This window comes from Pecten maximus, unplaced genomic scaffold, assembly GCF_902652985.1.
Source record: "Pecten maximus unplaced genomic scaffold, xPecMax1.1, whole genome shotgun sequence".
NCBI lineage: Eukaryota > Metazoa > Mollusca > Bivalvia > Pectinida > Pectinidae > Pecten > Pecten maximus.
Window position 1 is genome coordinate 26,156 of NW_022979202.1, and position 13,785 is coordinate 39,940.

Sequence of the window (13,785 nt, forward strand, 5' to 3'; positions counted from 1 at the left end):
TTATCAATTTCTGGCTCAGGTTACTGCTGATTAATTCTAACCTGTTTTGTGAAATGATGCTCCAGTTTTTACAAAATCAATGTTTTGAATGATAGTTTCAACTAAGGGAAATAAATCGGGAAACATTGAAAAATTTCAGTTATGTACATTCATTCCATTGTCACAGTGATCATAACGTTTTGGAATGGACAACAGTCATGTTCCTACTGAACAACACTTTTGATTGGTTAGTTTTGATAATTGTCGGTTCCCATGTGATCTGTCTTCACATATCTTCACATCTTCACATCCTGTGAGGGTACTGACACAAATAGTCTCCTATTTATGAATCATTTATTAACCAAATCCAGTAATCTGATTGGTTCCGTTGATAATTGCTACAGAAAATCTCACCAAGAAGAAACTTTGTTTTATATGCTCTTTGGTTTCGCAAGATGTCAGAACAATCCAGGTCGACACGTGGGGGCAGCTATCTTGTATCTTCCAGCCGAGGAAGAGCTCCATTAATAATATAAGGAGCCCTTTGGTTGGTCAATAAAAATATGATTATTCATGTCAAATCAAAGGTATTCCAGTGCTCTAAATAATTGACGATCGCACTCATCCTACAGCCTCGGAGAAATAAGCTACCAGAATCATCCACCACACAAGTTTTGTCTTCTATAATTTTCCTTCATGTGAGGAAATCCAATATGACAAAGACGTTTTACTGTCTCCAGTTGCTGTCAATTATAAATTTAGTTTCATTTATTTTGTTAATTTTTTATGGAAAGGCTGATAATTGTGCAGCTGTAACCTGCCATATCTGAGGTCAAAATAATCTGTTATATGGTCTGTTAATGGTCTGTTAATGGTCTCTGTAAAGAATGACATATGAATATCAGATACATTGTTTTATAAATCATATAGACAACATCCTACTACAGCAATCTGTTAATCAGACCAACTACTGCTTTTTAAACCTGCCTTATATGGTCTGCTAATTTAATGGTCTCTGTAAAGAATGCCATATATATATCAGATATATTGTTTTATAAATCATATAGACAACATCCTATACCAACTCCAATCTGTTGATCAGACAAATACTGACTCCAATCTGTTGATCAGACAAATACTGCTTCAGAAGTAAAAGCAATAAATACCATGTTTAAAGAAATCTGCTTCAATCAACCCTACCTATATATATGCCTTAATTCTTTCTTGCCACATTTAGCATGGTTAATGAAACAGCAATAGATCCAGTGATTGTAATGAATTGCTGATAGCTTTGGATTGTAAATTCTTCTACGATTACATGTGGTAATTTATACTAATTAAAACTTTTGAAGTTTTCTCTAGAAATTTTCCCCATGAGTAAAATCACAGCACGGTGTTTCACATTTAACAATACAGCGACATACAGGCACTGGTTATTTAAGAGAGAGGTTGTTGCCAATCTGATGTATATCTTTTTGAGCTGGAGCCCATTAGGCCTTGTGTATATCAGTCACCGCTGAGCTGAACACTTTATGACATAGGTTGCTTCATGTATAACAACATGCGTGTCTTCAGTCAGTAATGTTTAGTCTGCCAAGGGACGATCCATCTCAAAGGACAAGTTGTATCTATCTAAAACATGGTATTGTTGTACAGAGGGTGATCAGTATATAATAATTTAATTTTGCTTGTAACAAGCATTTTCATTGGCTTAAAAAATTATGTTATCATCTCATAACATAAAAAAAATAAAAGGAACTACTTTCAATTATACCGGAAGTAGCAGAGTAATCGTTGTTCACGGGATTTTGTATTTATCAATGTGTTTTTAAATATCTGGAGCAAAATAAACATGTTAAACTTAATGAAAATGTTTCTTATCGTTGTTAATTAAATTATAAGGGTTAACTGTAATTTTTTTTTTACGTTATTGAGCAATAACACAAAAAACTGGGGTGTACTCTTTTCATAAACTGCTTCGCGGTTTATTCAGAGTACACCCCAGTTTTTTGTGTTATTGCTCAATAACGTAAAAACAATATTACAGTTAACCCTTAATTAAACTGTTTTGTCATGACAACAGTAGTGTATTTTCTGTAAGCTTTATAATGTCTTCACATATCTCTTGTTACAATGATTTCTCGCCAAAGTTGGTAAAATCTCTACAATTGTTTTTTAATAAAATTGATATCAATTTACTCTATGCTATTTGGTACAATAAATGTAAGTTTGAAAGTTTTACACAATTTATTCAAATGTTGTGCTTGCATTGGCAATGCAGAACCCCATATCAATTATCTCTACCATGAACTGAGATATTTTAGGCGTGCAAAGAATTCCATATCAACTTTTAATATTCAACAGACTTACATTTTTACCAGGGAAATATCACAAACTATCAACTTGATAAAAACCTATATCATCACTATCTCATCAATATATAGAGTGATGATATAACTTTTCTTTTTGACCAATCAGAATGGTGATTTCTATTCACTGCATTTGAAATCAGTCGATTTTCGGTTGAGGTCCAATTGAAACGAGGATAAAGTGAAGTGATATTTTGCTGCATTATTACTGCCATATGCATTTTATCAAAAATGCAACGTTACTACATTACAGTTATTGATAAAATACTCATTTGACAACAGTTTTGCAAGCATTACTTAACAGAAAATAGAAGAAAATGATGATACATTAAGCCTCCAATTCAATATGTCTCATTCTCGCACAACAACACAAGGATACAACTTCAAACATTATGCTACAGATTTTTATGCTTTTTTTGTTTTTACATATACATTGTATATAGACTTACTCTTTTTTCATCTTTAAAAAAAATAAAAAAAATAAACAGGGTTATTATATATATTTATAGATAGATAGATGGATAAAAGAAAACAAAACCTGTTCCCAGGAATCAACAAAGCATTACAGTACAGCTCGAGTGGCCATTGCTAAATCCACGCTATATCACGGACAAAATGAGGCTGTCCACTCAAATGTCCACAAGTGGACAAGAAACCCACGCAATACCGCGACGGATCAGCGTATACCGCGGACGTCCACGCTATATGACGATATGTCGCGGACCACCAGATACCGCGGTCTACTAGATATCACGAGACACAGTGGTCCACTAAATACTGTGGATCACTATCTAGCGTTGGCCCCTAAATCCATGGGAAGAACCACTAAAAAACATGAAAATCTTAGCCATGAAAATCCATTGATTAATCGGATATCACATCAGTCTGCATTCAAACAATTGTCTTTTCCCGAGCGTAAGTTATTATTGTGTACAGTAGCGATCCTCTACGTATTGCCGTATTCCAGAAACACGTGTAAAGGTAGTTTGCAAGACAAGCAATACACTAAAGATGAAATAAAAGTATAAATTGTTTTAGAAGAACATTTTATCGTATATGGTTCATAAGTGTTTTGCTTCTAAAGTGTTTCATCTCGGGTTGTGATGATGTATAGTTCAGGACGGCGGACGAACCAGTTCTTACAGATGGTTTTGAATATTACTAACATTATATTATTAACAGAACCATTACATTTATTGGACATATAAAATACTGTTTGATAGACCTACTTATTTTTTATTGATAACCACGCCATTTCGTTGTGTATTAGCACCGGAAGTTGGGCTGAACATGTGCGTATAAATTGTTACTGTATTTATCCGATTTAATAGACAGCACTGACCGTTACAGTTGTACTCTGAACACCTCGGCAGTAATTACGCTATTGTTTCAACAGTTTAAAGATTTAATACGCGCCGGTGACTGTTTCATTGCTACACCTGTAAAAACATCAGCCGGGTAGATCTACCGGTGTGTCAGAGATTAGTTCCGCTTGAGCAAGCGGGTAGATGAGTTGTTGACTATCGTGTGTACTAATATCGGCGACCGCCTTAGGAAATTACCTGATGTAAGTAAAGCAATTCTTTTTATCACCAAGACTTGTTGTTATAAGATTCAACCGACAATTTCATGAATTTATGGAACACTTATAATAGCATAACTATTACAGACTAGTGTTAGTCTCTGAACTCCAAAAAATAAGTATGTGACATTGATAATCTATATATTTTAATCATTGTATAATTTAACAATAACGGATAGCATAATTGATAGCTTTTAATAGATTTTAATCGTAATTAGTGTCTCATAAGCCAATAATGGCTGGATGTCAATATGTATTTTATTGTTCTTATGTACATTTTTTAATCAAGTATTGTATTGAAATGTGACACTCAAATAAAATAAAACTTGAACTTGAACTTGAACTTATAATAGCATGTAGGTTAGGGGTGCCGATATGTTCAGTATTACAAACGGAATTTAGCTCTTAAAAAATATGTCGGCGTTTACCACCGATCGACGAAAATTATACTTCGAGTTATTCGATCATTTCAAATAGGATTTTTATTGTTGGGACCAAATTTTCACTTCGTATTATCCGAGTTTTTCGAGTTTTCCGAGTTTTCTTTACTATGATAAAGAGAGAATTCGGCCGGGACCGACGAGGTACTTCGAGTTAAGCGGGGTATTCGAGTTTTCCGAGTTCGAGTTAACGAAGTTCCACTGTAGTTATATTCGTAAGAAGCTATTTTTTATTGTTGCGCCGACTCTAATTGGTTGATGGGCGGAGTCTGAGTGAATTGATAAAGAGTGATAGGGTGTAGCATTACCTCGGGCTTTGTTATTAAAGTTTTTGCAGGCTTTTAAACTTGTTAGAAACTGAGCGTGCATTGAATTTTCGTAATTGATATGCTAAATGAGACACTGATAATATCTGACTCATTTTCAGAATACATTTTGAATTTTTGAAATAAAGAGATGACCAATATATTTGTATCAATAAAGAAGAACGCTCCTGTTATCATTGATATAAAAAGGATAAGAAATCCTATATACTTACATCGTAGTTAGTAAACTACTATTTGTAACTAGGAAATGGCAGTCGTCGTCGCTAGTCATTTTCTATGAAACATACATGTACATTTACTAGCACCGTGCCAGAAGTGTAATTTTTTTTTTCATGCATTTTCCACCTTTTATTTAGTGTTAACTTTTATTGTTTCATACAGACAAAATACAACAAATATCGCTTCAGGACTGAACAGAATATGGACTGTACCTTTACTGAGAAACAATAACGTTTCAGAAAATACATCAATTACAATGAATTGAACTCTTGTTGCATCAATAATTTATTCTATTTTATCAAAATGTATAGCCAGGATTTGCGTGATAGTTTGAAAATATGGACGGTGTATACCATTTTACTGCCTAAATCTTCTGCTGGATTTTATATACAAAATGTACTTTGTATGTATTGTGATTGTTACCGTGCCGCTAACGATTGCTCTTTCTCCATATTAACAAAATGAAAATATGAATTTTCAAATTAAGAGCAAAAGATAAAATTTTTCTGAGAATACAACATGCGGATGTGAAAATTTAGAGGATATTTTTCAGATTAAGATAAATTCTACCTATAGTGTTTCACCTATTGTTCGCCTGTACAGAACCGATGTTTACACTGTCTCTGTTCTTGATACAAATGAAATTATCTTGAGGATGAATCATTTTATGTCTTTATGTTCAATAATTAAAAGCTATTGACGCTATGAGTTGTATCTAATAATTCAGAAATGATTAACGAAGATTCGTGTATTGTTGTAGGATATACAACGAGGACGAGGATATTTTGAATTTAAATAAATAACGAAGGCCGCAGTTATTGCTTAAAATTGCAAAATATCCGAATCCGAGTTGTATATCCTGCATACCCTCGATTAATAGTAAATTGTGTTCAGGAATGTGCATAGAGTTTTTGTCACATGTCGACTCCCTATATTTCAGGTTGAACTGATTTCCATATAAGGACATAAGATAATTTACTTCACGTTCTAGTAACCAATGATACATTGCATTTATTTGCTGCTAAGAGTGTGCTAAGAGTATATCTTTTTCCCGGTTTCGGAGAATACACGGAGTATATGTTGACAGGTTGTCTGTCTCGTGCATTGGCAATAGCCAATCAGATAGGGCCATGGGTTAGGTGTAGATCGGGTATAGGTTGGGTAGTCATTCTAGCTCAGAACGTCGCACATGTAGTACGGCAAAATGGAAATTTTGCATACAGTAGATATATTGCATTTATAGGGGCATGTTTGGGTGTCGCTAAATGGTTAGAAATCCAAGCTAAAAAAAAAAAAAAAAAAAAAAACTTAAGCATTGTCGGGCTGGTACACCTCCTATTCTCCTATAAATAGGTTTCAGGTTGGGTGGCGCGCTTGGTTTTTTAGGATTTTAATGCGACAACCTGTGAGAGGGAATGAAAAGGAGAAACATTGAGACGTATCTAATCAGAGACCTATATAGTATATAGGTCTCTGATCTAATGTACTTAACTTACGATTTTTGAATAAACGCCGTCTCCGTCCGTACTAGCGGTCGAGCATATGTGTTGGTTTTTGATATATATATATATATATTTATCCTGCAACTGCCACCGCATTGTCGGAATACACCCACCATATATATTTTTGCTGTATACGGCAGTGACGGAAAACAGCTGTATTTTGGAATCTTAGCACGTGCGTCAGTTCGACTGACCTACTTCAAAGTGAAACTACGTTTAAAAGGCGAACATATTTCTGTCATTTTTGACACCGTTTCACTTCAAAATGATTAGTTTATATGATTATTTGTATGAATGTTGCAGGATAAATAGAATACATGGTCAGTGTCTTAAAATATAAGCTGTATTTTTGGCTCGGGACAGAAAGACAAAAGTGGCTCGCCAAGGCTCGCCACTTTTGTCTTTCTTTACCCTCGCCAAAATACAGCTTATATTTTAAGACACTGACCATGTATTCTCTATGTACATATACGTGTAGGGAGTATATAGAGGACCCGCTTTTATCAGCAGAATTCTCATATAGTTCTTATTTTATTTTCATTTTATTGGCTTTGTATATACCTATACAAGTCTCTGATAAAAGTAATTGACATAATTTTTAATAAGTATAACGACAGTGTAATTGCTTATAGCTATGCTTATACAGACATATGGGCGTGATATTCTGCAAAGGTAAGTGTGTTTACTGGTGTAACATACAGGTAATGGTACACGTGTACAGGTGACAGCTCCAGCGTCTGACCGGGTCCACCCAGCCAAACTCGGTCAGCCGTCACTGATGTGTGTTTGTGTCCATGTTTCTGGTAACATACAGGTAATGTGTACATGTGTATATGACTGGTCTTCCTGAAGAAGTCGCACAGTGGGAAGTTCGGTTAGGGGATACACTTCACTGTTTAAAATGATAATCTCAAAGAAAACAGTAAGCACAGGTGTCCATGTAATTAACAATGGGTGACTGGACAGGTGTGAAAGAAGACTGGCACTTTCGGAGTGAAACGGAGGAAAGCAACTCTTAAAGATGATAATTACTGTATATTTTAGGAAATCTAAAGGAAGAACGCTGATATGTTTATATAGTTTTTATTATTACCGTATATAACACCTCCGAAGGCAATTGTTGAATAAATATTTTCTTTCTCTGTATACCACTTTCGGTAAAGATAAGATGAATCGGGATAAGTACAAACTCACACATGTTATCCCCATATAACAAGTGTTACCGAAACCAGGGACATATAATTTTCTATTATAACGGGCCATATATAACATGTAGCATCTTACTAATTTTCTATTATAACGGGCTAAATACAGCGTGTTCATCTTACTAATTTTCTATTATAACGTGTCGTTAACATTAAAAATTTGAATAATTTTCTATTTCAACGGGTCTTTGTTACATGTATAATGAATAACGGGCCGTTTATAACATGTAACGACTTGCATCATAATTATAGCAAATCCACTTGAAGATACCACTATATGTGATTTTCTGATAATTGTCCGAAACTGATGACACGTGTTCATGAAAGATTAGTAACTCCCAGACAGGATTCATAGAGTAAATTTTCAACATCGTGGGTATGTGAATGAGCCAACTATGGTTAATTATTCTATAGGCAAAATTTTGAGATACAAATTTGTTTTACTTGTAGGGAAAACGGAACTCACTGAATTCCAAAAATAATGTGTTCGATTTCAACAAGTTGAAAATGTATTCCCTATAGTATACATGTAAACGCAATTCTTGACAAAATTCAAGCTCAATTTACGTAAAACCTGTAAAAGCATATCTTGGGAACTGTTTTGAAGTGCATGGAAACCAAACGCGTGAACTCACAAGTAATTATCGGCTACCGATTAGAGGGCCAGAAATCACAGACACCTGTGGTGCAGTGACAGGTGTTATAAGCTTGTGGACCGTAATTCCTCACCTGGCAATTGCTTAGCGGTATACCAACCCACTCAAACTTGAGGATTCGTAATCCTCCGAACATGCTGGTATATTTTTTTCTAATTCCTGTTTTAAGAGAAGACATGACTTGCGACACACGAATGGAAAGTAAAATCACAAGGATCTCAATCACTTCACGATAATTACACAAATACAAAAAGAAAAGAAAAAAATAACCGAAAAAACGAAAATAAAAGAAAAAAAATACACTTAAATTATTGCGAGTTTACTAATAAGTTTTATTGAGGCTTATGAAAATAAGCCAGGTTTAAATGAACAAACATAGATATATACTACCTGATTAAAAATAGTTATATATATAGAAGTAGATGAAATCAGAAGTTATAGGATTTTTTAAAGATATAATGTAATGAATAACTTCTTTTGGATCTAGTATGTACACAATCAAGATACAATCCTAAATATATAGTAACCATCAGTAGAGCTCTCTGATTGGTTAAGAAAATTAGAGGGGACGCCATTGTGTTTACAGCCTCAGTAACAGAAAGACGTCTCAAATGTGTCTCAAAAAAATCTTCATAATCTGGATCAAATCATAGCAATATAACATCTTAACGGTATTATTATGCAGATGGACGATATTCTGAACATGTCATATGTGCTGTGAACGAGGATACTTCTCTAGTGTGTGAATCAAAAGGACTTGCAGTCATAGACAACTTTCTAAACAATCCTTTGTTTACGTATGGAATATTGAACGTGAATTGCCAATAAGTCTGTCGGAACTCTAAAAATAGTTAAGGACCCTGGACTGAACAGACGGAATTTATTGCCAAAGATATGTGAGTTGTTTCCCTACCATCGCACTTAAATTGAGTTTGCGTTCGGTAGCCCAGGAGGGATTTTGAACTGTAGATTTAGCTCCTACCATGGCTAGCCGTAGATCCAGATCTACAACCAGAAACAATCCATGGGACTCCTCAAACCCTGCAAATTGGACAGTGCCGCAATTAAGGACAGAATTGGAGAAAATAGGGATTATTGCGCCTAATACGGGCATCACCAAGACTGGTTTAAAAAACATGTATTTAGAAAACGCGTGACGCAGCGCGAGAAGATCAAACTCCGTCATCACGAGTCAAACAAATTCCCAGCCCGAGAACGTGCACGAAATCGATGGTCCGATCGCTTACCCTATGCAGACTGAACCCACGAACAATTACGGGCCAGACCCTGCAAGGACAGACGGCGGACTACATTGCGACGCGGAGGTGCGACCAGCTAACAGCACGCCAACAAGTCCGCCACTATCGCGCAGTAATACCAGCCCACCGGAAACGGCGGCTCAAACAGAAAACAACATGGCGGCGCCCAGTGCTCAAAATACGGACGTCATTCAAAGTATGCTGGCATCTATGCAGAGCATGCAACAGACCGTCATGGGTCTTCAACAAACCGTAATGACACTGATCGGGTCGCGAGACGACCAACGAGGAATACTAGCGAGACATGACGCAACAGAATCCGGCTACAACTTATCAACAGCGTACGCCGCGATGAGACGTGACACAGAGGGAACCTCACAAACGGACAGAGTACAAGGTGGGTACATAGCTTGTGGCATATCATCTGAAAGTATTCCCCATCTTGATATTGTGTCCGACGCTAATAAAAAGAAAATTCTTGAGGGTCGTTACGTTAATTTGGCCTCGCTCCTCATACCAAAGTACGACACTGAACGGTCAGAAGAACACCAACGTAGGGGCATATACATTAACACGAACGACAGTGAAGACCAGAGACTAAACAAATCACTGACCATTTCGGAATTTATTACTGCTTTTGGCAAGTTTAAACGGAAAATGTGTGGGAAATTCCCAGAAAGAAGAGGAGAGCTCGAGATCTACGAGGCCCACATCATAGAAATATCCAACATATATGGCCAGAAATTCTATGATTATCATTGCCAGTTTGCCCTAAAAGCAGCCACAGCACTGAGGGATAATAACCAGAAAGTTAATTGGGGCCTGAAAGATAATGGACTCCTGAGCATGGTTACAGGTTGGCAATGCTAAAGTGAACGCATGTCAATTATGTTCGTCCACAACTCACTCCACATCATTCTGTCCCCAACAAAAGAATAGGCGGTCAGGGAAAAACTCACAGCAACAATATAACGGCTCACCACAAGGATCGAACTCGAAGGACACGGACAAATATGGACGTCCAAAAATCAAAATAGATGGAGTTGAAGTTTGCAATAACTTTAATGATGGGAAATGCCACTATGATACAGGATGTCATTTCAAACACATCTGCCACACATGTAAAGCTACCAGCCATGGAGCCAAGTCGTGCCGTAAGAACTTAAATGCAAGATCCCGCAGTGACGAGGCCCAATGACTACCTCATCAACCAGTGGAGAAAGACAACTCCAGCAAAGCCACAACACCCATAAATATAGACAGATTGAGAAAGGAACTTGTTGAACATCCGGATCGCAAATTTGTCAATTATTTATGTGACGGACTGACATATGGTTTCGACACAATGATAACAAATATAGAACTGACAACCAAAGTATGTAAGAACCTGAGGTCAGCTATAAATAATGATATAACTGTGGACAAACTCGTAGAGAGCGAAGTAAGCAAAGGATTTCTGTGTGGACCATACAAACAACTGCCTTTTCACTCTTGTAGAGTCAGTCCCATTGGTGTCTCCTATGGAAAGTATTCAGGGAAACCAAGGCTCATAGTAGACCTTTCGTCACCACATCAGGATGAACAACACCCTAGTGTCAACGACTTAATTAGCAAAGAAGAATGTTCCTTATCATATGTCCGTATTGATGACGCAATCAATCTTATCCAACAACTCGGTAATGATACTACAATGTGCAAAACAGATATATCGGACGCATTTAAGTTAATGCCTATACATCCATCACAGTGGCACTTGTGCTGTATAGGTTGGAAGGGCAGCTTCTACTATTATACTAAGCTAGCTTTTGGGTGCCGGTCCAGCCCCAAGATTTTTGACAATCTTTCAACAGCCATATGCTGGATTGCTAGAAACAATTATGGCATTGACCATATTTTACATCTATTGGATGATTTTATCACATTTGAAGAACCAGGAAAATGTGGTGACAGAAATATGTCTATGTTGTATGTCATCTTCAATGGCCTAAATATACCGATGGCTCTACATAAGACCTGCGGACCAAACACAGTGATATAATACCTAGGTATCATTCAGGACTCTCATAAAATGGAAGCTAGACTGCCGATAGACAAACTTCAGCGAGATACAGAGATACTCCGATCATTTCAAAACCGTCAGTCGTGTACAAAGAGAGAACTTCTTCAACTATTAGGTCATTTAAATTTTGCCAGTAAAGTTATTATCCCAGGACGCAGTTTCGTATCACACATCATTAAGTTATCGACTACTGTGAAAGCCCTACACCACCATGTCAAACTGAATAGCGAATGTAGGGAGGACATTAGAATGTGGTTAACTTTTCTGCAATACTGGAACGGAGTAGGCATTTTTTATGATCTACAGATAACTACAACAGAGGACATCAAGTTGTACACAGATGCGTCTGGAACTAGAGGATTCGGGGGCTACCTACAGGGACAGTGGTTCTCTCAGGCATGGCCACCGAATACACAGGATTATGATCATAGCACGGACGAGATATCCATAGCTTTCAAGGAGTTGTACCCCATAGTCGTGGCAGCCATGATATGGGGACACGGATGGAAAGGCTTGCGAATCATGTTTATGTGTGATAATATCGCGACTGTTGCCATTTTACATAAAGGCCGCTCGAAATCGGCGCATATCATGCCACTCATGAGGCGTCTTACTATGTGCGCAGCTAGAAATAACTTTGTGGTTATGGCTACACATGTACCTGGCAAACTTAATTTGATAGCTGACTCTCTGTCTCGTTTACAGATGGCATGGTTCCGCACACTAGCCCCAGAAGCAGACTACATTCCATGCCAAGTGCCACATCCGAAGGACATCTTGTGGAACTCCGAAGAACTGTAGACGGCTTGTGGGAGAATGCTATAGCCCCAAGTACAAGGCAAACATACAGCACAGGTTTCAAAACCTTTCTTCAATTCCTCCTGATGTCAGGTATTATGGCTTGTGTGAACTACAGTGACATGTCTGTCACAGAGGATATGTTGATCTATTTTGTGGCCCACTGCCACAATAGCAACCTCTCTTACGCAACCATCAAGCTATACCTATGTGGAATTAGATTTATGTGCTTACAGAAAGACATACCTTACCCTAGTAATGCTAATCTAGCCCGTATGCAGGCCGTCCTTGGAGGGGTGAAACGTGGGCGCGTGAAAACAGTTAAACCAAGATATCCAATTACATTTAACATTCTAAGAAATATATGTGGTTATTTGCGTAAGAACTCGAACTCCTTTTGTGACCTCATGTTAGAAACTGCTTGTACAATAGCCTTTTTTGGGTTTTTGAGATGTGGCGAGTTTACGGTGAAATCCAATTTTGACTCTAACGACAATCTTTGTGTAGAGGACATGACAATCGCTAACGACTATGTACTTCTATATTTGAAAAAGTCGAAAACGGATCCTTTCAGAGAAGGAATCACGTTGAAGCTCTTTAAAACGAACAAATTTGTATGCCCGCATTGTGTATGTAGCAAGTATATGGAAAGTCGCCAACGGCAGACGCCCTCCCCAAAAGACCCATTATTTGTGACAGTCGGCGGACAACCCTTGACTAGAACAGTTTTCATTACTAAACTGCGGCATGTACTGGAATGCTTAAATATAAACTCTGACTTATACAATGGGCACTCCTTTCGAATAGGAGCAGCTACATCTGCAGCAGCAGTGCATATCGAGGACCATCTTATCAAAGTGCTGGGTAGGTGGTCCTCGGACGCTTATTGCAGGTACATACGAACACCACAATCCACGATCAGGGACGCTCAAATTGCACTGACAGCTACGTATCCATAGAACCGTGTTTTGGTCGACACAACATTAAGTTTTACAAACATTATAGTGGACGAATACAGGCTACACTTAGATTCCTACTATATTGTGTATTTGCGTGTAGGACTATTTGATGGTGCAGTACAAATGTATATACAAATATATTTTATAATCTTAACATTATTATAGCATTTTTGGGGTACTCAGCTAAATCATTTACATGACATATCCGAGTTATGGCCTTGTTTTCATTCGGATACTAAGAGGGATGGCTATTCCTCATAAAAACTTTCCCAAAAATACTCATATATTATTTATAATTTGATATTAGAGGCATTTTATAAGCTATATGCATATGTCTCATAGCTACCCTGCCTACATCTGGTCTAGAGCCCAATGTGCCTGCCAGTCTGAGTAGAAGGGGTAGGGACTAATTATATAATGATAATTTCAGGC

At 37.2% G+C, this 13,785-nt stretch overlaps 1 protein-coding gene across 1 annotated transcript; it reads left to right on the forward strand.

Annotated features, from left to right (window-relative positions):
- Positions 1 to 12,492: 12,492 nt before the first annotated feature.
- LOC117318328 lies at positions 12,493 to 13,353 on the forward strand. Its single transcript, XM_033873328.1, has one exon. The coding sequence runs from the start codon at positions 12,493 to 12,495 to the stop codon at positions 13,351 to 13,353; it is 861 nt and encodes a 286-aa protein (XP_033729219.1).
- Positions 13,354 to 13,785: the final 432 nt, after the last annotated feature.